Below are 26,490 nucleotides of genomic sequence, written 5' to 3' on the forward strand. Positions count from 1 at the left end.
AATTCTGAAGAAGTATCATTCTTTGCAGAATGTAATGGCAACTGACTATCTTGAACTGGGCTATTCAGAAGATGGGCATTGCAAAGGAGATACCAATCAAAATATTCCTGTTCCTACCAAACTGCAGTGGGAAATTCCAGAAGAAGTAAGTACAGAACAGCTAGTGGTTTGAGGAAGAAGCTCACCTTTTTCTGAGCAGTCAAATCATTTAAGTATTTATTGATAACAATATAAATCGGATTAAAATTCCTTTGTATCCTGTAAGATGTATTTCATGTGTGAACATAACTCAGTTTACTTGGAAAGGTATCAGGGGGTTTTAATGTCACTTAAAAGAATCCTTGTCAGGAAATGTCAGCTTTTTACTAGAAACTTTCTTGGGTGGCCACATGTCAAAAATAAGTGCCCACCTATTTTGAATAGTAATTATATTAAAATGAAGTTGAAGTCATTACTATCATTACAACGAATGCTTTCCTGTAATGGTTCCTTGAGATCAGCTGTCTTTTTTTGTGTTCAAAATTCTGCGTAGATGTCTAATAAGGTTTGATTTATTTTCTCTTTTGGCCTGATTTGAAGACACACTGCCACCATCTACTTGGATTTTAATTTTTAATAAAAAGGTAATGGTTGGTGATATGCTTAATTAAGCATGTATGGCAGATTGGAAGGCACACAGTTATTGTTGTTCTACCTCTGTGGGTCATTCTAGTGATCTGAACAGTCTAAATGCTGGTGGATTTTTAAAGCCTAATTTTTGGAGTCCAGAGGTGTATTGCTTAAAACTTTTTATTAGTATTTTGAATATTAACTTTCTGCCAAAGGCAGCATCTCGTCGGTCTCCAAAGGGAGATTATTGGTAATAGTTTCTGGCATGCATAAAGGCAACATTTCTTAGTTATCAATTAAAAATATTTCCACTCTTTCAACAGTTCTCTCAAATGACATTAATGCACACATATGCACGCCTGTGTATCTATTTATTTTAGTGTCAAGAAATGGTTGAGAGGTCTCTGAGCACTGCCGTAGCTCTGGCAGATGATGTGGACTTCAATTCGTTTTACTTTGATACTTTTGGGAAGGGACTAATAAAGAAAGCAAAAACCAGCCCTGATGCCTTTGTGCAACTTGCCCTGCAGCTTGCTCACTATCGGGTAAGGAGAACTTAAGTTTCTGACTTACAAAATCTCATTAAATTGGGTATAGCATGTTCTAAACAATGTTAAACTTAACTTTCAGTTTGGAGTTCATCCTTAATTCAGTAGTCACTACTACACTCTCAAAAAGGATTAACAGAAATGCCTGCCTGTGTATTCCTCTGTTAGTTCATCTTTTCTGTAGCATGCTTTCAGAAAACACTAGTATAGCAATGTCCATGTTTTTCATTTTGCTTTTTGGTCATTGCTATTTAGGACTATTCTAGGCTTTTTAAGTAATTACAAATGTTTTTCCAAAGCACCCAGATTTCCTGGCTGCTATCAACATTGCAGTCTGTCTTATACGGTAGCTACACGGCTAATAGTTTGATTATCCACCTATCTGTTTCAATTTGAACACCCATTTTCCATATCTAAATCTGGACAGACTGTCAAAATCTGTTCTGATATGTATTTTATATACATCACTTTCTAAGATGTGTTAGATAAAATTTTGTCCTTTGGCAACTTTTAATCTGTAGATTGTACACATCTACAGAAATACGGAAGCCACATTCCCTAGACTTTGCAGATTGTTTTCAGTTCTCACATATCTTGAAAATCCCCACACTGGCATGTGCCTCCATGCTCTTAAATTTTTAACTAAAAATATTTTTAAGAATGTTAGTTTCTTAATTATTTACCACAGCTGTCTTAATTAGGAAGTCCCTGAACTTTTAAGCAGGTTTTTGGGTCGTCTTTGGTTATAAGCGGAAGAAGACTGAATATAAACCAGTGAGGATAGTCCTTGCTAGTTTGGTTGTTCTATTAGCATTTATCAAATCATGCTACTAATCTTATTTTTGCCTTTATGTTTAGGCAAGTCTGATGGGCTACTAAAAACTTTATGTTGAGTTTAATTTGTGGAGAGGTTGATATCCTGTGTGCTTTCCTTGAACTGTTGATTAAGAAAGTGAGGCTAAGTCTGGCTAAACCCTTAAGATCTGAATTTTTTCCCTTTTCAAGGACATGGGAAAATTTTCTTTGACATATGAAGCCTCTATGACACGCTTGTTCAGAGAAGGCAGGACTGAAACTGTTCGTTCATGTACTGTTGAGTCATGCAACTTTGTTCGATCCATGGAAGACCCAACTGAAAGTGTAAGTTCATGGTATTGTTCTGTATAATTCCACAAGGCACGTGAGTTATCACTAGATATCGGTATATATTCCTAAATAGTTTTTAAACCCTTGAAATTATGCCTTTGTTTTTTAGGAAGGAAATGCAGCATAAAGTTCATTGTCCACATTGTCTGTCAATATGGCAAAAATTCAAGGCTATACCAAAAGAGAATGGCAGTAACTTAGTCAAAGATGCTATTTCTTATAGTTCCTGAACTCCAGAAAACTGAAAATACTTGTGAGATTTTTTTAGACTTGTAAAACTCAAACATAGATTTGTGAAATGAGTAACCTCCTACCAGTTAGGCTTTTCTTTCTGATAGGGAAGCAAGTATCACTCACAAGCATCTTTCCCGTGGCATTTTGACTGGCAAAAGAAGCATGGTCTAGGAAAAACACTTCTTTGTTTTGAAAACGTAGACAATAATGGGAAGGGTGAGAGCTGTCTGTTCTTTTAATCTACTCTCAGTTGTGATTTTTAGAGACAGTTGATGAAATAAATCAATATATATTAGCAAATTTTGCTAAGCTGAATGGAATTTTCAGTTCTTCAGAATTAATAATAATTTGAGTTTAAAAAGAGAGTTTTGTTAAATAGGAAAGTACTCAAGGTATTGCATCCAAGCCAGAGTAACAGCTGCGTGGGTAGAAGTTATAATGAAAAAGATCTAGGACTATAATAATCAGTAAATGAACATTCAGTGCTACGCCATTAGGAAAAACAGAGCCCTCACTTAAATTACTCTTGCTCTTTATTGTTAGTAGTCTGTCCTCTCTGAACATTTTTCCTATACAGCATTAGCTGGGGTGGTATGTCCAGTTTTGGACATCACACTTGAGATATGGATTTATAGAGAAAAATGGACTAAAGAGAGTCTTAAGGTGAGAAAGAATGATGGTTAGAAACCCCTGGAGAGGATCTGTGAGGATAGTTTGAACTCAATTATTCCTGCCTAGCCTGAACAAGAGAGAACGTAGTGGAAAAGATAGGGAGCCATGTTGTACTCTAGAGGATAAGAAAGGCTGATGCAGATATGATGGGAACAATCTGTTAGCTGCCCCAAGACCTAATGGACTTAAATTTCAGGCAGAAACACCTTAGGGAAATATTTTCTCTAGTAAGGATAGTGAGTAAGGAGGGAAATAGAATCCTGAAAGCCTCAGGCCATTACTTTGGGAGGTTGTTTTTTCACTTTGACAGTCTTTGAAAGTAAGTTACATAATGAAAAGGGTTTTAGTTGATCAGATCTTGGGGCAGAGAAGTCCAAGCAGATAAATAGTTGAAGTTCTTTCTTCAGAAACAAAGAACCCTATGATTATATGAATAAATGTTACTGCAAATAAACAGATGCACAGAGAAAAAAAAACAAACTTTTTTCTCCCTCCTCTTTCTGGAGTTGTGTGTAGGTAAAATCCCCCTTAATATGTTGTGCTGGGAGCTATGATCAGACCAGTTCAAGTCTGAAAATCCAGCCATGTCAAGGTGTCACACACAGCTGTATGGTACAGCTACTGTGCAGCTACCCTGTGTATAGAAAGCAATTTTGACAGTCCTAATGTCAAAACTAAGTGCTGTTACATCTCCATAGTTAGCATCTACTTTTTTATTGAAGGAATAAAATAACCCCATAAATGGCAAGATATATATACGTAATAGACATAATTCTGCTCATTGAATTTTTCTTATGGTTACTACGAACATGATTCTTTCAGACTTGTTGATTCATTACTGCCCTTCATCTGGAATTACCAGCAACAAATCAGAGGAACCCCGCCTTCATAGTGCAAATTTGGGGTTTTATATGTTATGAAGATATATTACATGCATTTATATATTATTTCCAAAAGAGTTGTCTGCCTTTACTGCTTCTTCTTTTTTCTCGGAATTTCCTTGGAATTTCCTTGAGGCATGTATCTTTCATGGATTATCCACAAAACTTTAGCCCTGGATGCCAATGGTGGGCATATTTAGCATGACTACAAGTGATTTATTAGTTTTATTGCTGAAGCCATATAGGCTGTTCACTGTGTCCCATATAAGTGGTGTAAAATGCAGTGATGCTGGAGATAAGAAGTGATAGGTTGCCATATACTCAGTATGTTCATTCCGCATCATAAAATCTTAACAGAATGGCTCACTGTTTTGAACAGGCACTTTCTTTCAGCTCTTACAACATTCATACAGTGTTCATAGAACTATGGGGTACCTCAGGTTGGATCCATAAGGATCATTGAGTCCAACTCCCTGCTTCTTGCAGGACTACCTGAAACTAAACTGTATGACTAGGAGCATCATCCAGACATTCCTTGAACAGGCTTGTTGCCCTGACCACTTCCCTGGGGAACCAGTTTCAGTGACTGGCCACCCTCCCAGTGAAGAACCTTTTCCTAATGTCCAATCTGAACTCCCCTTGATGAAGCTTTCCAATCCTGTTTGCATGACTTCTGACTGGAATTGCCTGCACCTGAGATTTTAAGAGAAGGCTTTTGAAAAATGACCACCAGTCATAAACCCAATAACTTCAGTGTTGTCAGTCTGCCTTCTAAAGTGGCTGATGCAGTTCCATGTTTTCTTAAATCCTGTTGAGATTTGTTCTTCTGTAACTCTAAGACCACTATCTCTAGAAACTAAATATACGGTAATATAATGTACTTGACCATTACACATTCTAGCCTTGAGAGCCATTGCTGTAACTTAGTTTCCACACCTCCATACAGTTCACTTAACTGATTTTTCTTCTCTTTGTTTCATTGTCAGAATGAAAATAAGCTGAAGTTCTTTCGGCTTGCTGCTGCCAAACATCAGCACTTATATCGTCTTGCCATGACTGGTTCTGGCATTGACCGCCATCTCTTCTGTCTTTATGTTGTCTCCAAGTACCTGGCTGTAGATTCTCCCTTCCTTAAGGAAGTAAGTGACTTTTATTGATAACTATTAATTACAGCAAAAAAATCCTTTTTTAACCTAGCATTTTGTGGTATCTGCTGGCATAGTTGTAGAACTCAGGTTTTCTTAAGAAAAAAGCTAACATTGCTTAGTATCTGCTGATAGATTACAAGTTAGTTTCATTTCTATGTATGCGCTTGCTAATAAGCCTATAGTAATGCTTTCTGTGAGCTTTGTAGTATAATACATATTGTTAAGGGTTGCAAGAAAGATATAGTCAGTATTGAAAAAGAAACCCAAACCAACCAAACCAAAAAAAAACCCAAAACCAAACACTGCTTGTTGTTTTTACACATTTTCAAGGCAGCAAAAAAGGCTGTTTTCTCTCAAGAATGCTCTTTTGGAACTGTGACAAAATCACTTTCTTTTACTGTGAGATAAAGCAACTATATATTGTGATTTTTTTTAATTATTTTTTTTATGCACAACATTAATGTCACTGTTTTATTACCCTAACAAATGTTTTATTGCTTCAACTAGATTTTAAGCTTGTGCTCTATAAAAGTAATTATATTGCAATTGTTCATGTTTCCTGATTAATAAAAAATGTGTTCCAGCTTGCCTCCAAATTAAGCTACTCATATTTGTCTGCTTGCCCTCCTAAATGTGACTAGGGATGAAGTCAAGAATAAACCAACTTTCTACAGATTCTGCAGACTTTCAAGTTACACCTGTATTGCTAAAGAGTTTAACAGCTTCTAACTCGATGTAGTATCTTACCAAGATTTCACTGTGGCTGTTAACGATCTTGCTGTTAACAAGACCTGTTATGCAGAACTTCTCTGGCTATAGACCAGATTAATCTGCTTTGAAATAGTGTTTCTACTGAAACAACTCTTATTCTCTTTGAGGAACTGACATCATAACCTCATATGTTAACAGTTTGCATATCAGGACAAGTTTAGCTATTTCTTTTAACCCTTCTTAATTGTTCATTCTGTTGAAGTGGGAACTGGAGTCATCCTTACTTTTGCTTTAGTGAGTGTTTTCTAACTTACCTTGACTAGTTTTCGGGAAAGTTGCATGTCCTTAAACACTGCATGATACTTGTTTGCATCTGTTTCATATCTAATACAGGTTTTGTCAGAACCTTGGCGGCTGTCAACAAGTCAGACACCACAGCAACACATTGATTTAAAGAAGAATCCTGAAATGTTATCCTGTGGTGGAGGATTTGGACCGGTATGTTTGCTAAATACAAATACTCCTTTAAAAACAGTTTATTTTGAATATGCCACTTTAAAAACTTCAGATCTGTAACACCTTAATATTGTACATCAAAGGTGCAACACATGCTATTAAATGAATGTGCTTCATGCTTTCTCATTATGTGGCAATGCGCAGAAAAACCTGCATCACCTTTCTGTCATATCCCCCTACAAGAATGGATTATTTGTAAGGAAAGGTACAGTTATCTAATGTGGTACAGGCCTACATGGCAGAGAGATTTGATAAAATGGGGGCTCTTACCACATTACATATGCCCAGAGATTCTCTTACATCAGGCTATTATTACACTGACAAATGCCTTATTACTTAAACTAGATTTTAAGGTTAGGATTTGCAGGAGTAATTATACTTGATATGTTCTTTATATTTCCTGATAAGTTTTAAAAAACTGTTCATGCTTTCCTCCAAATTAAGCCACTCATATTGTTCTACTTGCCCTTCTAAGTGTGAATAGTAGCTAAGTCAAAAATAAAACCATGTTCTACAGCTTCTGTAGACTTTCAAGAAACTAGCATATTGTTAAGAGATTTCACAAGCTCCTGACTTTCCGTAGTTTTTTTCTGAGATTTGAACATTTGATTATGACAATATTATTGTTAACAAGATCTGTTAAACAGAATTTATGGGGCTATAGACTAGACTAAATCTGTCTTCGAAAAGCTTCTCTACTAAAAGAATAATGAGAGGGATCATAGGACTGCTCTTTGCCACACAGAGATTAGGATGACAGGTATAGCGTATTTTGGTGTCCTGAGTTTAGCAGTAGCAGTCATTTTTCTCCTTCTTAGTAGCTGATGCAGCGCTGTGGTTTTGACTTTCGGCCTGGGAACAGCACTGATAACACCGATGTTTTAAGTTGTTGCTCAGTAATGTTTACTCTGACCAAGGACTTTGAGGACTTTGTGAGTCTCATGCTCTGCCAGGGAGGAAGGGAGGCTGGGAGGAAGCAGAGACAGAACACCTGAACCAAACTAGCCAAAGAGGTGTTCCATACCACAGCACATCATGCCCGGGGAGGTAACTGGGAGTTACCCAGAAGGGCACTCTCTTCTCGGTCGGGCTCGTTTCGGCAGGTGGTATCGTATTCTCTTCCCTTGTTATTTCCCTTATCATTATTATTGTTGGTGGTAGCAGTAGTGGTTTGTGTTTTACCTTAGTTACTGGACTAAGGCTCTTATCTCAACCCGTGGGAGTTACATTCTTTCGATTATCCTCCCCATCCCTGTGGGGGGGGTGGGGAGGGGGGAAGGAAAGAAGGGGGGGGCGTGTAGAAACTGTGTGGATTTAAACCACGACAGTTCTTTTGGCACCCAGCGTGGAGCATGAGGGGTTGAGATAACGACAGATTTGTCTGGAGTGTGTCTAATCATATTTGTGATAAGCATTCATTGTTTTGGATTAATAGTCATGCATCACAATGCTGATTTATTGGCTCTCAAAGTTGTTTCTCTTGATCTCACAGTTTCAATATATCGCACCTTACTTAGAGCTGGTATTTGCTGTGTGTTTTTCAAGTGTGGGGCTTGGGCTAAGGTTCTTGTCTCGTTGTACTTTATGGTAATGACTGCTACTGCTAAACCCAGGACATTTGGCTAGTTTGTCAAGCTGGAATTTTGGGTTTGTTTTTTGGTTTTGGGGGTTTTTTGGTTGTTGTTTTGTTATTGTTTATTTATTCACATTTGATACAGCTTTTAGTAGTTCTTGAGGTTGGAATGAGTTTAAATTGCAATATCAGGGAAGCCTGGCTATTGCAGTGCTGCTCATATGTGAGAAACTGGCTTGCTCCAGCCAATTATGAAGTCAGTATTTAGAATCTCCAAAAAGGTGTGGTCTGGCAGTAAAACAGGGTTTTGGCTACAGGAATGTCTAACACTTTCTTTTTGTTTTTGCTAATGCTACATTAGGTGCTCCCTTCTTACTATTTCTTCATTCCTCTGATTTCCTTTCTTCAGCTGTTTGTCTTTACAAATAACCTTGCTTACTTTTCCCTTCATCGTAGAATGGTTAGGGTTGGAAAAGACCTTAAGATAATCTAGTTCCCTAAACCCCCCTGCCATGACCAGGGATACCTCACACTAAACCATGTCACCCAAGGCTCTGGCCAACCTGGCCTTTAACACCTCCAGGGATGGAGTATTCACAACTTCCTTGGGCAACCCATTCCAGTGTCTCACCACCCTCTCAGTAAATAACTTCTTTCTTATAGCCAATCTAAAATTCCTCTGTTTAAGTTTGAACACGTTGTCCTATCACCACAGTCCCTGATGAAGGGTCCCTCTCCAGCATCCCTGTAGGCCCCCTTCAGATACTGGAAGGCTGCTATGAGGTCTCCACGCAGCCTTCTCTTCTCCAGGCTGAACAGCTCCAACTTTCTCAGCCTGTCTTCATACAGGAGGTGCTCCAGTCCCCTGATCATCCTCGTGGCCCTCCTCTGGGCTTGCTAGAGCAGCTCCGTGTTCTTCTTATGTTAAGGACACCAGGACTGTACACAGTATTCCCAGTGGAGTCTCATGAGAGCAGAGGGGCAGGATCACCTCCTTTGGCCTGCTGGACATGCTTCTTTTGATGAAGCTCAGTATATGACTGGCTTTCTGGGCTGTGAGCGCACACTGCCCAAAATGAAGAAGAATTTCTTATATCCTTACAAAACCTGTGCTTCAGTTTGCAGAAGTAGCCCAAAGATTCAGTACATCAGGCTTTTCCATGTGTGTGTACTCATGTTTTTTTGTTATTTGGTTGGTGGTTTTTGTTTGTTTATTTTCCAAGTGTTCTGTAGACTATAGCCTTGTAACATTAACAGAGAGCAGACTTTGAGGCTGCTTAGCAGTGACAGCAAAGCTCTTGAAGGTTGTGATCCTTTGACTTAGGAAAGAGAAGAAGGGTAGCAGCAGGATAGTCTGTGTTTACTAGGTATACTTAGATTATAACCTCAGACTGAAACCTGGGACAGTTAATGCTGCTAATACTGAAATTGGACCAGAGCTCTGCTCATGATATGAGTGTTCAGAATCATATCTTTGCTGGAGGGTCAGATGACTTTGCCTTTGGCTAATTTTTCATAATACAAGGCTTGCATACTTTGCATTTATATAATGCATTTGTTTACATCTGCAGAGTGATTTCATGAAACAGTAAGTTCAGATATGCAAATGAATTATTTTATTCCTAAGAAAGTTGGGGCTGTTCAGCCTGGAGAAGAGAAACTGTATGGTGATCTCATAGCAGCCTTCCAGTATCTGAAGGGAGCCTACAAGGATGCTGGAAAGTGACTCTTCATCATGAACTGTAGCAATAGGACAAGGGGCAATCAGTTTAAACTCCAACAGGGGAAGTTCAGGCTAGCTATAAGGAAGAAATTCTTTACTGTGAAAGTGGTGAGGCACTGGAACAGATTGCCCAAAGAAGTGGTAAATGCTCAATCCCTGGCATTGTTCAAGGCCAGGTTGGACAGAGACTTGGGTAACGTAGTCTAGTGTGATGTGTCCTTGCCCATGGCAGGGGGTTGGAACTGGATGATTGATCTTAAGGTCCTTTCCAACACTAAACATTCTATGATTCCTTTCTACTTAAGCATGGAAGCTGTATAGCTGTTTTGGACCAGACTTTGATAGCAGAAGGTCTTTGAACAAGTATTCTATTTAAAAAAAAACAACAAACTGAAGCTGGGAAATATTACAGACATACATTCAGAAAATGCTAATTCCATGCACTTCAGATGAGACTAGAACTGTTTTCTTAAGTGGAATCAATCTTCAGAAATGTCGCATTAAATGTGAAAGCTTAGGTCTTCCTTAAGGAGAAATTGCAACATATTTTCAAAACTGTAGAGTAAGAATTGTGTAGTTATGTATAAGATAATTTAGGAATGGAAGGAAAAAAGTTCAGAACTTTTTTTCTCTTCTTCCTCTAGGTGGCTGATGATGGTTATGGTGTTTCTTACATCATCTTGGATGAAACCTCCATCCATTTTCATGTCTCCAGCAAAATATCTTGCTCTAAGACGGTAAGAATCAGTCCTTTTGTACAGTTTAATAAATCTGTTCTGATATCTGCTTATGAAACTGTTCTACAGATTCTCTAAATGAAATTAGTAGGACTTGCAAGATACAGTTACAATTTGCCTTTTCTTCCTCAACATATGCTGTTTTGTTGGGGGTGGGTTTTTGTCTCCACTTTACAAAAGTAATACCTTTATTAACCAAGGAAGCCATATTCTGTTTCACATATGGTTTCAAGCATAAACAAAGCCCATAGTTGTCTTTACATATGAGTAGTTCCTTGGAACTCATGTAAAATGACTCCTACCTGTCCAATAGACAGTAAGATTTTTTTGTTGTTACAGTTTTGCTTTGATTTTTCTCTGGTTGCAATTGTAAAGACAGAGTAAAATGTATGCTCCCTATTCTTCAGATCTTTTTGGTTTAAATAATACTGAAAGAAGGTGGCACATAAATTGTAATCTGTGCTTGAGAAACATAATTAATGAAAAATTTATTAGAGTAACACCCATTGTTAGAATGTAGTAGATGTCATCTATTGAGTAGTCTGCTGTTGCAGAGGCATCCAAATCATCTTTCCCTTTTAGATTTTTATGACTTTAATAAACATGCTGAGTTTGTTTAGGATAGCATAACTGAACTAGTTTCCCTTGTTTGACCTTAACTTGTCTGAAACATCATGGTGCTTTTGGTTAATCATTAAAGATGAGGAAACACAATTTTATTTTTTCACAGTTCAAATTGTTCTTCAGATGAGTGTTAGCTTGTATGTTAAATTTCCCTGTGTTTTACTTACTGGTCAAAGGTCCATAGAGAAAAGACAGCATTTCATGCGTGTGGCCTTGATATTACTAGAGTCTTTGTAGTAAATCCTGGAATGTAGCTAATAATTTATTTTTCTAATCCTACCTCTTCCTTGTACCTTTCATCTCACACCTAGAATAAACAGAACAAGTTCACAGTTTGTTTACACTTAGATAACTGTAATTTTCATTTTCAATATTTTAGATAATTTTTCAATGGCAAAAAAAATCAGGGTTCTCATAGGAACTCGAAATAGAAAAACTTTTTCTGCTCTTTTTGGTATTTCTATGTCATTAGTGAGAGACTTTTTGAGCATTCGTTTTCTGAAAATTAGCTTTTGCAAATTCTTGTGTAAGAAAACAGTACTGAAACCCAGCTATTTTAAAGTCACAGAAAGATATAGAGGCATCTGTTTTCAAAAGGAGATGATCTCAGTTCTGTTTATAGGAAAGTAAATGCATAATGACGAACTCAGTAATAGCAGAAGACTGGATTAATTTGTATAACATTAAATATTTTGTGATTTAAATTCCTCATTTTATGGTAAAATAGATATTCTAGTTCTCTAAGCTCCAAAATTAAAAAATGCTAAAAGGCTCCTTCTTTTGCCTAAAAGATAACTGTTTGACAGTACAACTCTTTGGTTTTGTTTTTTTTGTTTGTTCCTTTTTAAAGGATTCTCATCGTTTTGGGAAAAACATCGCAAAAGCAATGGTTGACATCATGCATTTATTTAACCTTAGCAAAAACTGTAACAAGTGATTCGCCTTATTGGTACCAAGCAATCGCCTGTTGTGGGATGTGAGCTCTTCTGTACAGTGAACAAAAGCAAGGTTTGTCAAACAGTAGCTGGTGAAGAAACTGAGTCAGCATCTTCTTGATCACCTATGAAAACCTTAGCACTGTATTGAATGTTTCATTAATTTTTTTCAGTAGTTTGGAAGAGTTTGTTCCACAAAGGATGGCTTTTGAAATCTTGTCTGTTTCTAGTGATGTAGTATCATTGCATGAAGTCATGTATATTCTAACTCCTACAGTTTTCTCTTAATTTGTACACACTTGCTCTTTTCTTACTTGAAATTAGACTACTTGTATTCCAGAATCAGAGTGATAAAACACACCATCTTAAACGCAAATATTAGAAAAAGTTCAATTTGCTATGTATTCATAGCAGAATGTTCTTCAATGCATCTGCTGCTTTATGTCAAAGAATGACAAAACTTGTGGCTGTTTGCCTTTATTGTTTTCTGTTGTTTGGGTGGTTGTTTTTTTTTGTTTTATTTTGGGGTTTTTGTTTGTTTGGGGTTTTTTTTTTAGGTTTTTTAAAAGGAAATTTCTGTAAAGCAGACAAAACCCCCCTTATATGACCCACTGTAACACAAAAAGTTGTAAAAACTTTGGGGGTTTTGGAAAAAAAACCCACAACATTGTTGTAGTAGTCCTACATCAGGTAGTAAATTGTGTTGCCTAAGTAGCAGGTACCACATTTTTCTTACTACTTTACAAGCATGTTTGCCACATCATTTTATTTCTCTATAAATAAATGGACCCGTGTGCTTGTTCAGTTGAGTGCCTTAAAAAAAAAAAAAAAAAAAATCCTAAACCCAGGAAAAAAACTGATTGTGAGACCTGGTTTTACATTGTCTTACTGGTGAAGGAGGTGAAATAATAGTATTTCAGATGTAGTTTTCAAATTGTAAGTTTGATTGATGTGGCATAAGTAGAATTGAATATGTTGCCATATGGTGGGTGCGGTTAGGTTTGCAGCTCTAATGAAAGGCTCCCATGAGTCCCAATGAAATGCAGGAATAATTTTGTTTCAGATCTACAGATACACCCATGTTTAGGTTGGTGAGTGGTATCATTGGTCATTTGAGGTGAGAGCTTCTGGATCCAAGGGAATGCCAATTTAGTTAAAAGCAACCAGTCTGATAGCCTATGAAGCAAGCTGCTGCGGAGGCTGATCAATTGCAGGTTGCCTGCTTTCAGCCTGAAAGGACCACTACTACTTTGCCAACCACCTGCATGAGAAAGACAAGCTATTAAAGCACTTGAAAATAGCTCCAGAATGGGAAAATTCTGGCCACTTCAAACTCCTACCAGGCGATGGTTTTGGTCAAGCAGTATCTGAAGGATACAAGAAGGAAGGGGACAGCTATTTCATTCAAAAAGGAGCATAGTGTTTCCAAGCACGGAAATGAAGGGGCTACTGCAAAATAGAGTTACTTTGTATGTAATGCTTCTCTTCCCTAGGCTTTTACGTGTGGGTTCTTTTTACATCCTGCAGTGCAGTAAAGTGTACCTGTTAGTACAACAAGTCTTTTATTTTGTTTTAAATATAAGGTACATGCTGTTTGGAAATACAGTGAATGATGCTCTACAGCTATGCTGATTTTAAAAGGCCTTTGGGGATGATACAAAACTTCTCATTAGACTTTGAATGTTTTCTGGCCAGTATTTCTTAACTTTCTATGCCTCTTCATGTTTTTGTTATTTTCATTTTTACTCTGATCTAGCTATTAAAACACCTGTACATGTATGTTTGATGTGGAAAACTTCAAAGATCCCAGATGCATGCTTATAAAGAAACCTTCACAGGAACTGGCCAAAGACACTCATTTGGACACTTCGAAATAAGCCTTACTGTAGCTGACAGGCCTGGTATTTGTCAAACTACTTCAACAATTTTATAGTGATATATCCTTTGGGAGCTGCAGAAACAATGCACTGGGGTTTCCCCCCCCCTTTTTTTCTTTTTTTATTTTATTTTATTGACCACTGACCAATCTGTGCTTAAATTAACATTAGGGCTTGTAGGATTTTCTTCAAAAAAGTTTAGATATGACTCTCAGGTTTTAAATGTTTCAAGTCTAATTGTAGTTAGTGCAGTTATCAATGCAATTTTACATTGTTAGAGAGTTAGAATAGTTGGCACAGAAAGCGCTTTTTTTTCGATTATAAGTGTTTTAAACATTTTGTGGGATTAAATGTATCTTTTTAATTTGGGACAGATCACAATTCTTAGATAAGATTTTTATTTCATTTTCTTTAAAATATCAAAGCGTGTAAATAAGCTATGCTTTTTGGATGTAAATCTTAGAAATCCACAGTGAACGTAGGTTCTTAATAATTAATTTAAATCTTGATGTTTGATATTGTGTACATACAGTAAAACTGCTTGCTTTTTTGCTCAAAAGCCATAGGAATGTGACTGAAATGACCTAGATTTAAATGAACCTTCTAGTATAATGTACTCTATAATAAAGTTAAAAGTTCATATTCCAGAAATATTTATATATTTCTGGAATATTCATATATTTGTTCATATTCATTTTGAGAAAAAGTACTAATTTGTTACTAAAACCTTGATTCATTTATTCTCAATTAGTGATTTAAGAGCTTAGGGTTGAGTAGTTGGTAAAAGTCAGGTTGGATGGTAAGATCTTGACCTGTTTATTTAACAGCAGGGCAGAATTGGTGGAATACCTCAAATGTGCATTTTTCAAATTTCTTATTGCCGCTATTTCATGCCAGAAATTAGGAAAGCATTAAGTACCTTTACAGACTACCATTATGTAGGGCTAACACCATACCTAACTAAATATTCTTTAAAGAGTTGGGTTTTTTGAGAGACTAAGGAAGTGTGTGACTGACCTTGAAATTCATGCTTCTAATTCAGCCTTTGTACCAGCTGTTTTCTCACATAAAAGTATATTAATTTGAGCTGGTTTGTGTTCTTCTTTTATATTTTGTTCAATTACTCTCTGTCTATGGTTAGTTATTTACATCCAGTGCTTTGTTGCTCTTTCCTACATTCTTCAGTGACTTCAAAAAGTAAAATAAAATTTCACAATTACACTACCTAGTACAGTGTCTAATATCTTTTCTATCTTTTTCCCAGCTCCCTTGCTGCTGTTGCTGGACTTGTGAAATCACTGCTATTAAATCTGGTTCAGAATGGCAGTAGCAGACTATTCAGTCTGTCTTAGAAGTAACCTATACATGTCTTGTTAATTACTAGGGAGTGTGGTAATGGACTTCTCTTTTTTTTTCAGGTTCAGTAGAAAGAAGAAACAACACAGGTCTTGCTTTTCATGAGCTTTTTTCGTATGATACAAGTAACTGATGGAATGTTTATGTGAAACAGTCTGGTTACAAGCTAGTGGATAGCCCTAGTTTGATCTTTACAGCGAATAACCTGTAAAGTATGAATGGTAAAGTAGTGGAGAACTAGTTCTGGTACAGAAAGTTGACACTGTTATATAAACCACTACCCCAAGCCCTCTACACAACCTGCTGCTTTTGTGTGATAGATCATTTTCACAGCCATTTAGCTTGCTACTTTTCTGAATGTTGCAGCCTTAGCTACATGAAAGAACACAGTGATTTCAACTTCACGTTTCATCTCTTAGATGCTGTTAGCTCCTGCTTCTATTTCACACATTGCCCACCAAAGCTGGATACTGAAGTTGTAAACCCTGTTCTGTTTAATCTGAACAAAAAGACTGTATGGAAACTTTCTAGGCCCAGAAAATAAAGATTTATTGTGCCTTCCCCCCGCCCCCGAAACTGAAGACATCAATAGAGAAAAGGAAAAGTTGAGGTTCAGTTTCTCCTTTCAAGGAAACTTTTTCTTTTACATGGCCATAGGCAGTGGAGTGTTTTCTCAGCTCAGAAATCGCTGTGACAGTTCCCAGGTTTACAGAGTGAGTTGTAGAAAGGGCTCGAATCACAGAAGCTAGAAGTCAGCTATTTCACAGCATCACAGAATGGCTGAGGTTGGAATAGGTTTCCAGAGGTCATCTGGTCCAAACACCTGGCTGCTCAGGACCATGTCCAAAGGGTGTTTTGAGTATCTCCAGGGATAGAGACTCCACAACCTCCTTGGATTACCTATGCCAGTGTTCAGTCCCCTACATGGTAAAAAAAGCGGTTTCCTTATGTTCAGAAGGAAACTCCTGTGTTTCAGTTTGTGCCTATTGCCTCTGGTCTTGTCAACGGGCACCATGGCAAAGAGCCTGGCTCCCCTTCTTTGCACAGTCCCTCCTACTTTGTATTTCCAGGCTCAACAGTCCTGCCTCTCAGCCTTTCTTCATACAGATGCTCATATTCATGCATACGCCCTTAGTCATCTTTTTGGCCCTTTGGCCACTCACCAGTACGACGCTGCCTCAGCACTGGACACAGTACTTGGGTGTGCTCTCACTAATGCATTCTTCCTCATGGGTAATAACACACAGCCCCTACTCGGTGCCGGGGTCCTGGTTCCTCTCTGCCTCCTTGTACCGCGGTGTGGTTTCCCACCCGGACTATACGCTACATCCTAACGAACAAGCCTCCGGGCGCTCTGTGCGCGTTGCGAGCAGCGCCCCGCCGCGCGCACGCCCTCCGGTCACGTCGCGTCCGTTAAAGTCGCGCCGCGCGGGGCTGGAGGAGCCGCTGTGGCGCAGGGTGAGCGGCCGGAGCCTCGCCCCGCTCCGCCGGAGGACCTGCTGGGGGAGGCGGCAGGGCGGCCGGGGCTCGGCTCCCTCTCCAGCCCCGGTGGCAGTGGTGGTCGGTGCATGTGGGTCAGAGAGCTCTCAGCGCTGACAGCTGCCGGGCCGGAAGCATGGGCGGCTTCGCCCTCCCCATATTGGCTAGGTCTGAACCTAGGAACAGCGGTGGTGGCAGTACAGGGGTATTTTGGCCCATGTTTTCATAACGGGGCCTCGTGGTGCACGAGGGAGAGATGCTTTGGCTCACATTGCTTATTGGAATGGTGGCATGGCAGATAAAGTTTGGTCTTATTGTGCTATTTACTGATACAAACTTAAAACTATAATTATCATAAATTCACAGAATGGTTTGGTTGGAAGGGTCCTTAAAGCTTATTCGGTTCCAACCCCCTGCCATGGGCAGGGACACCTTCCACTAGACCAGGTTGCTCCAAGCCCTGTCCAGCCTGGTCTTGAACACTGCCAGGGATGGGGCAGCCACAGCTTCTCTGGGCAACCTGTGCCAGGGCCTCAGCACCCTCACAGGGAAGAACTTCTTCTGTGTATATAATCTGAATCTCCCCTCTGTCGGTTTAAAGCCATTCCTCTTTGTCATGTCAATACAAGTCCTTGTCAAAAGCCCCTCTCCAGGTTTCTTGTCAGCCCCTTTAGGCACTGGAAGCTGCTCTGAGCTATCCCTGGAGCCTTCTCTTCTCCAGGCTGAACAAGCCCAGCTCTCCCAGCCAAGCTGTCTGTCGTGGTTTAAACCCAGTCAGGTAACTCGTTCGCTCACTTCCCCCCCTTTCTTGCCCTCCCCCTGCTCTCGGAGGGACGGAGAGGAGAATCGAAAAGAATGCAACTCCCACGGGTTGAGATAAGAACAGTTTAGTAACTAAGGTATAACACAAATCACTACTGCTACCACCAGTGATAATAATGATAAAGGAAATAACAAGGGAAGAGAATACATCATCTCACCACCAGCCAACCGATAACTCGCACCCCCCAGCCCGACCAAGCTCCAACCGATACCTCCTCCAACCCTGCAGTCTCCCAGCCCTTCCGGCTAACTCCCAGTCACATCCTGGGCATGACGTGCTGTGGTATGGAATACCTCTTTGGTCAGTTTGGGTCAGGTGTCCTGTCTCTGCTTCCTCCCGCCTTCCCCTCCTCCCTGGCAGAGCATGAGGCTCACAAAGTCCTTGGCCAAACCAAAACATCGCTTGTTATCAGCTCTGTTCCCGAGCTGAAAGTCAAAACATTGCACTGCACCAGCTACCAAGAAGGGGAAAAATGAGTGCTACTGCTGAACCCAGGACATTATCCACCCCTTATTCCATACCATTCACGTCATGCTCATATCCCACATTTTCAATATACCATCACTCTTATCTCAGTGCACTCTTATCTTAGTGCATGGACCAGTCCCCTATAAAGCTGCTGAGTTCATCTGGTCCATGATGTCAGGCTCCATCTCTTGTAACAGTCTTCGAGAGCAGGAGAGACTGTGTGCAGTGTTCACACTCGTGAATAACCTGGGCAATAGTGTCCATTGCTAAGTCCACCCCTCGATCATGAGTCCATCTCTGTGTTGCATCTCTGCTCTGATGGCCTGAAGTGCCATGGGCCCACCAGGCTTAAAATAATTCACTGTCCCCTTAAGCAGTTTCTGCAGCTTGTTGCTGGCGACTCCATGCAGCTGCCTTCCATCTCCGACGCTTCCAAAGCACTGGAGGGGCCCAGTGGACTAGATACTTGCCCATACTGTCGCACACACCCTGCCACTCCTGGCTGTCCAGCCTTGGGAAAAACCTCTTGGTCACCCTATATTGTCGTCTAACCCCAGACAAGACCCAAACCTGACTCTGCTTAACCTTTGAGATCAGACAAAATGGTTGTGGGTAGAACACAGCCTGTGTGTGTGCCAACATGCTGATCCCCATCACAATCAGCAGGCAGGTCCCAAGGACACCCAAAGGCCATTCAAAACCTCCAGAACTCTCAAACGATGCTGCTGTACTTGTCACTGGGGCTGGTGTAGCTGCTGTGCTTGCCGGCTCTCCCACCACCAGCTTCTCTTTTCCTGAGTCCAGCTCTTCCTCCTCTGCCTTGCTGGGAAATGCTGCGTGGTCTCCTGCATCCTCCTGGGGCTCGGCGGGCGGCTTCCGGGAAACGCTCTCGGCCGTCGCGGGGCTCGGCTCGGCCGCGGGGCTCGGCTCCTCCGCGGGGCTCGGCTCTTCCGCGAGGCTCGGCTCCTCCGCCGCCTTCTCCCGCTGCTCGGCAGCCGCCTCCTTCTGCTCCTCGACCGCCCCGACCTCCTCCACCGGCAGCCGTCCCCCCGCGGCCTCCGGCCCCGCTCCCGCCGCCGCTTGGTCCCCGGGGCCGCTCTCCCGGGCCGCTTCAGCAGCCGCCGGCTCCCGGGGCCGCTCCCCCTCGGCTCCCCGCAGCCTCACGAAGATGGAGAGTAGGGTGAGGGCCAGGACGGTGAAGAGCAGCCGGAGGACCAGGTACAAGTCTACGGCCACGTCCGTCCCGCCCTGCTGCTGGAGCCCACCCGTATTACAAGCCATTGCCATAAAGCACAGTGAGACAAGAACCTTAGCCCAGGCCCCATACTTGATAAACACTATCACAGCAAATACCGGCTCTACGTAAGTTACAACATTCTGAAGCTGCGAGATCAAGCAAAACAACTCTGAGAGCCAATACATCAGCATTGTGACGAGTGACTATTAATCCAGTCAAATCTGTCGTTATCTCAACCCTTCGTGCCCCACGTTGGGCGCCAAAAAGAACTGTCGTGGTTTAAACCCAGTCAGGTAACTCGTTCGCTCACTTCCCCCCCTTTCTTGCCCTCCCCCTGCTCTCGGAGGGACGGAGAGGAGAATCGAAAAGAATGCAACTCCCACGGGTTGAGATAAGAACAGTTTAGTAACTAAGGTATAACACAAATCACTACTGCTACCATCAATGATAACAAGGGAAGAGAATACAACATCTCACCACCAGCCAACCGATAACTCGCACCCCCCAGCCCGACCAAGCTCCAACCGATACCTCCTCCAACCCTGCAGTCTCCCAGCCCTTCCGGCTAACTCCCAGTCACATCCTGGGCATGACGTGCTGTGGTATGGAATACCTCTTTGGTCAGTTTGGGTCAGGTGTCCTGTCTCTGCTTCCTCCCGCCTTCCCCTCCTCCCTGGCAGAGCATGAGGCTCACAAAGTCCTTGGCCAAACCAAAACATCGCTTGTTATCAGCTCTGTTCCCGAGCTGAAAGTCAAAACATTGCACTGCACCAGCTACCAAGAAGGGGAAAAATGAGTGCTACTGCTGAACCCAGGACACTGTCTAAGCGTACTACATCAATTTTTATTTTTTTTTTTTTGGCTACTAAAGCCAAGTAGTAAAATTCTGATTTAAGTCTGAATGCTGTTAATGTGTTCAAAATGCACAAAGAATGTGCTCTGGTAAAAGCAGTTGGTTTGTGTTGGCATGGTGGCTTGCATTTTCTGACAGATTCAGAACCCCAACAACCTCTTCTAGATTATAAATTCCACAGTTTTGTGTTAATTGGGTTAATCCTCATTATTATATGTGCATGTTGTTTGATTAAGACTATTTTGTTCACTCCTAGATAGAAAAACTATTCAGAAGAATATAAAAATATAAAATTTAATTATCTTCAATGGGAAAAAAAAAAAAAGGAAGCCATTGACAGTATGTCCATGAGTATGGAGAAATCCTTTGATATAATAGACAGTGGGCTTGTGACTGTAATATTTAGTCAAAATAGTCCTGTTAGTTCTGAAAACTTAAATCTGGAAACTGTAGTAATTAATAATCCCATTGAAGAAGGATTGTGCTCTAGTCAAGACAATCATTTACGCACTGTAAATGTGGAAGATACTTTGTTAGATCACTTCAAGTATCCACTTGCCAGTGAAAATCAAGATACAGTAATAAAAGTTGAAGAACAGCCACATGGAAACAACAGCTGTGATGAGGATCTTGAAAAATACAGGGATTTAAATCCTCCAGAAGAAGCTGAACATATGCATTCGCCTTACCTGCCTTCAAATGGTGTCCCCCTTCTTTCTTCTGTACTGATGCAGAATAAAAATCGCAGTGTTCCAACTTCAAGCATTTTCTGTCCTGAAGGAACAGCCAGTCAGAATGTCAGGGAGATACCAGTAAGATTAAGTGAAATAGGAATTTTCATACATTCATGCTTGTTTGTGATTACATGTGGGGAATTGCCACATTAAAACTTATGCGAGAACCAAATAATGTTTAAAGTTAAGTTAACATTTTTTACTAGAACAAACTTAGTAGTAAATACAGAAATTAATTTCTAGTTTATATTGCTAGAAGTAGCATGCAGTTGAAATATGGTTCTGACTGTAGTTCTTTTTTGTCAATGTTATGAACCATATTTTTAAGTGGCTGGGTAGTTATTTTTCTTATTAAAAGAACTTTATCATGTCACACATGCGCCCGCTTTGGTTTTGTATACTACTGTCTGTATTAGCAACTATTAAGACAGTTGTGCAAAGTACAAATAGAATATTAACTTTTGTTCTTTAGTTCCACAGGTCATCTTAAAATCTGTAGTCCAAATGAGTTAAAAAGTAACTTATTTGCAGCAGTAAACTGCAGCTGGAGATGTTAAGTCTTCATGGGGAAAGTAGTTTCGTAAGAGAAGGGTTTCCTATTGCTTTCAATGTTTGGTAGTTTATAGTTTGAAGTTACATTTTCTATGTTTGATCAATTACTATCTAGAAAGGTACGGAGCATAAAGCTTCTTGTGATGCTCACAGGACAAAATCCACCTGCTTCTAAAGGGGCACTGAGGTCTCAAGATAACTTCCTTTGTGAGGCTATCTTGCAATAATTAAGCATACCCATTGACTTTTTTTCACATAAATATTTTGACAAATGGTGCTGTTCTCAGATTGCAAAATGAAAAGCACTAAAAGCCTCACAAAAATCACTTTGTTGAAAATCACGTCTGATTTTCCCTTGCAGTAACCTACTACACACAGTGGGGCTGCCTGTGCAGGAAAAGTTCTGTCACAGAAATGACTGCTACCCAGCCCAGTGTGTTTCCTAGTGGTGTTTCACCCTGAGGTGTTTGAGGTTTGCTGTGATAGTTACCTTACGTGTTCTGGTTTTCTTTTTGATTTCAGATTACGATATAGTTTTGAAGTATCTCTGGCTTGGAAGGTTTTTTACACACAATAATGCTCAGGACACACACAGCACTCAGTATTTTTAGTAGTTGTTTAATAATCGAGACCTTCAATCTTTTGAAATGTTATTAAGATACAAAAGACTGGTGGAATCCTCTAGAAAATAAAGATGTGATTAAGAAATAACAGTTGCTTTCTTCAAAGTTAAATTGAAGATAGGGAAAATTTGTTAGTCTCTGTACAAGGAGCTGAAAATGAAATTTAGAAAAAGAATCTTTCTGACCAGCTCTCTTTCTAGTATCCTTACAGTTCATCATACTAAATCTGCAGGTTTCCTTAATCTGCCCTGTTTCTTGAAGGATTAGGACAAAATTCCACGAGATTATAAATAATTTTATTGAAAGAAAGCAAGCTGATCGATTGTTTCAATGCTGCTTGCTTTCCCTCCTAAACTGCTGTCAATATGAAGAGGAAGCACAGCACACACAGAGAACAGATTTTCTAGTCTGAGCAACCTCAATTCTAATTTGAAACTAGAAAATTGTTGATTTCTGGTTTTGTTCCATTTTCTGTTAGTTTGGTTTGATTTTGAAAATACACTTGTAGGTATTAAGTATGCTATTATAGTTATAAATGCATTAGATCTAAACCATAACTGTATTTTGAACAGAAAAAGCAGAAATAATATTCTAAGTATAAGATGGTATCTGGTAATGCTCAGTGGGCTGCAGCATTTATGTGCTTAATTATATAATGAAAATCTAAATAACTCCCAATTTCCAAGGTAACTTTAAGGCAGATTTTTGTTTATTCATTTTGCTTTTCAAAAATGAATCCTACATAAAATAGTTAGAAATAAAACATTCTTTTCTTCAGGTGTTCAGATCATTCATACCTCCAGTTGCAGGTGAGAATGAAGATATTTGTTCTGACCAATTTGAAGGAATCCCAAAGAGTACTATGCAGTTAGAAAACTTGACAAATTGCTTAAATGGTAAGTTCCCAAAGTGACTGGGAAGGACTTTTTTTTTTTTTTTTCCTCCTGTTATAAGCTTAAGGAAGGATTTAAACAGCTAAATATGTTAATTGTGCAATTTGGCAAATCGTAGTATGAGCCTCTCTGGTAATGTAGATATAACTAAGATGTTTGAAAGGAGATTGGATCACTGTTTGATCATGTGTGTTGATGTTGCTTCAACCACTTAGTTCAGTCTTCCTTTTAATTTTCTCCCCAGTTCCTTCAGGTGACTGTGAAGAATATATTCCTTCTTGCAGGACATTTTTTATTTTTTATTAAGTTGAACAATGTTTTTATTTCACTTTGAAGTTTGACCAGCGGTTATGAAAATTGGGTGGTTTGTACTGACGCTGCTGATGACATTAAGCTTGTGAGCAGGTGTTTGGTATATTCTGCCCTTGACCTGTTCACTGTCCTGCTCAGGGTTAAACTGACTGCTAGGCTTGATCTTACAAGGCAGTTTATCTTGAAGCTAAATAAATTCTACAAAATAATCACAATAAACCTTTTAAAGACATCAAAAAGACCCCAAATGAAGCCTGTTTTTCCCAGCAAGCCTGTTACAAAAGAATATTAAATAGTTCTTTTACAAGAATGTAATGTAGGGACACCAGAATGTCTTTCATTGATCCTGTAAAGGAGTTCTTGGTATAAAACACTGATCTTTTTATAAATAAAACATGCTTTATTTTATGTTCTAGAATCTGCGAGTGATATCTATGGCTTACCTCAGACTAGTGCTTCTGTCTATGATGAAATAGTAAGTATGCATGCAAGATTTTATTATTATTGGAAGGATCTGTCCAAGTGTTGAATATCTAAAATGTGATTTATTCTGTGCCAGAGGGTAAAAGGTTCTTTCCAACACTGTCTTATCTGATCTGTTCAGAAAAGAGAGGGAAAGAAAAATGTTGCTCTGTAGATTTCTTACACTGCTACACTGTGGAGGAAGGAAGAATAGCACCTGGAATTTTCTTCTTTTTCTATTCCTGCTGGCTCCTCCTCTTAGCCATCTGCACATTCTCATTCCAGTTCAGGCCAGTTGCTTGGGGGTGTGTGTGTATGAGACTTCTAAGGCCACCTAAACCCAGTGGGACTCTGCCAAATGCCACTGGACAGCTGACTGGTATTTGAGCCTTTATCCCATGTGCAGTGCATATGAAGAAACAGAGTTAAGGGTGAAAATCTGGCTTTTACATTAACATTCCTGGCCTATGGAGAGGTAGAATCAGAGGATGGGTTGGATCAGTTTGGATTGGAAGGAACTTCAAAGGTCATCTAGTCCAACCCTCTGCAACGAGCAGGGACATCTTCAGCTAGGTCAGGTTGCCCAGAATCGCATCCAGCCTGGCCTTAAATGTCTCCAGGGATGGCGCATCTAGCACCTCTCTGGGCAATCTGTGCCAGTATTTTACCACGCTCATTGTAAAAAAATTCTTCCTCATGTCCAGCCTGAATCTTCCCTCTTTTAGTTTAAACCCATCACCCCTTGTCCTGTCGCAACAGGCCCTGCTAAAAAGTCTCTCCCCATCTTTCTTTTAAGTACTTAGAGGCTCCGTATCTTTCTTGTACTCAGGACTCCAGAGTTGGACACAGTACTCCAGGTGGGGTCTCACCAGAGCAGAGTAGAAGGGCAGAATGTTCTTTGCAACTTAGTCTCTTAAAATGCCCGAATTTTTCAAATGTAATTTCATTGATATATGCAAGACAAATTTGAGAAATTCAGGTATTTCATGAAAGGGAGATTTCTGAAATGCCATGACATACAGTAGTTGATCACCATAGCAGAAGTTAATTTTAGAATGTAGGTATAACTGAATTTGCAGTCCGGTCTCAGATGACTACTTCTTACTTAGACTAATACCCAATGATCCCCAGTTAAGTTATATAATTCAAGATTAATTTTTGTTTTGCATAATTTGCTGTGACTATTGCCTAACTTCTCCAAGGCAGTTTAGAAATTGATTGATGCTTTGTGATGTTGGAGAAACTGAATGCCATTGCTACTATGAAGTATGCTACTGTTCATTGTTATTCTTCAAGAATATCTTTACTTGAAATATAGCCAAAAGTCATTCTGCTATAGGACATGTAAGTTAACTATTCTCAGTATCATATTTGAATACAATCCTCACTTTGAAACTTATTATTTTGGCAATAAATTTTAAAATTTATTGTATTTGCTTGGAATTTAAAGTAGATTTTAAAGCATGCCTGTTAAGTGTTAAAACTTCATAATTCAGCCTGAGATAAGACAGGCAGTTAGTAATGTTACTGAGAATCAACAAGATAGAGCAATTTTTCAGAGTTCAAATGTTGATGACTCTGGCTGCAAGTTCTTAGGATTGCATAGTGTAACGGAGGAATCCAGATGTTCACACAGAAATGATTGCAACCCTGTGGTAATTATATCCTGTAATTGATAGCAAAATTGTATTCTAGAGAAAATTAACTTCAGGAAATCACAGTTAGTAAATGTGCTATCAAAAATAATAAAGCAGTGCCTTTCTTGGATTCAGAGTCTGTATTTATCTCATTATAGTGCTACTTTATATAGAGATTATTTTCTATTTGACAGCTGGAAACAAAGAACCCCAATGCGAAGTTTACTTCATCCAAAGGAAAAGTTTTTATTTAAAATTACAGCTAAATAAATTAAATGAAACATGAACAATTTCAATGGCATGTTCTGGTTACAGAACTGAATCCACAGCCAGCTTTAGTAAATAGCTAGAATCAGCTCTATAAAGCCCCGTGAAGCAATTTAGAGAATCAGGAATCTCTATCACCTAGGCTGAGGAGCTACAGCATTAGATCTCAGTAGCTGCTTCAAAAACTAAATTGAAATTAAGGGGCAAAAAGCAAACATGTAATGTCATAATGATCTGTTTGTTTGAGAGATTCCAGTCTGTGATTATGCAGCTTTGTAAGACAGCTGGTACTCTTATGAAAACCTTTTTAGCTTACAATTATAGTTTTTAGATGAAAGCTAATCATTACTTATTCGTTCCAGGTTATCTGCCAGCTGGAAGGAGGTACTCAAACATTCTGTATAAACAGTTGTGGTACACAAGAACTAAAACCAGTCCATCTAATTTCGGAGTATCACAACCAACATAATTATCTTCAGTCAGGTATAATAAAAATTAAAATTATCTCTAGCCTGTCAGATAGTATGTTAATGTGCAACTGAATGTGTTTATATTCTTAAGCAGCAACAGCAGGACGTGAGTCAAAGATAATGTAGCTATCACCAGTTGTTATTTTACTTTACTTTGCAACTGGAAAATTGCTAGGCACTTCAGTGTAATAAAAATTATGTAAAGGATATGCTGAATTTATGGAAAGTTATTTTATATATATATATATATATATAATATTCCCATATAAAGCGCGTTTAGTACAAACGCGTGCGTACATTTGCATTTACCCTAGTTTGCCACCGTGTGTCACTGTTTCTTTATTAACGGGGAGCAGCGTTGAGGGCTGTGGGTCTATTTTAGTCTTGGAA

General features: G+C 39.5%; 1 protein-coding gene across 4 annotated transcripts in view; it reads left to right on the top strand.

Moving 5' to 3' along the window:
* Positions 1-26,490, top strand: part of CPT1A (carnitine palmitoyltransferase 1A) — a 47,618-nt gene that overhangs the window by 14,580 nt on the left and 6,548 nt on the right. For 3 of the 4 annotated variants that reach the window (XM_062620207.1, XM_062620208.1, XM_062620209.1), the window contains 7 exons: positions 29-145; positions 990-1,154; positions 2,163-2,297; positions 5,077-5,229; positions 6,343-6,447; positions 10,406-10,498; positions 11,973-15,158. In XM_062620207.1, the coding sequence (XP_062476191.1) occupies positions 29-145; positions 990-1,154; positions 2,163-2,297; positions 5,077-5,229; positions 6,343-6,447; positions 10,406-10,498; positions 11,973-12,059 (855 nt within the window). In that variant the 3' untranslated portion in view covers positions 12,060-15,158. Of the gene's footprint in view, positions 1-28; positions 146-989; positions 1,155-2,162; positions 2,298-5,076; positions 5,230-6,342; positions 6,448-10,405; positions 10,499-11,972; positions 15,159-26,490 lie in introns of those variants that run through there. The other variant, XM_062620210.1, reaches the window with a different exon arrangement.

This window comes from Pezoporus occidentalis, unplaced genomic scaffold (assembly GCF_034315485.1).
Source record: "Pezoporus occidentalis ecotype Australia unplaced genomic scaffold, CSIRO_AGI_Poc_V1 ctg22, whole genome shotgun sequence".
Classification (NCBI taxonomy): domain Eukaryota; kingdom Metazoa; phylum Chordata; class Aves; order Psittaciformes; family Psittacidae; genus Pezoporus; species Pezoporus occidentalis.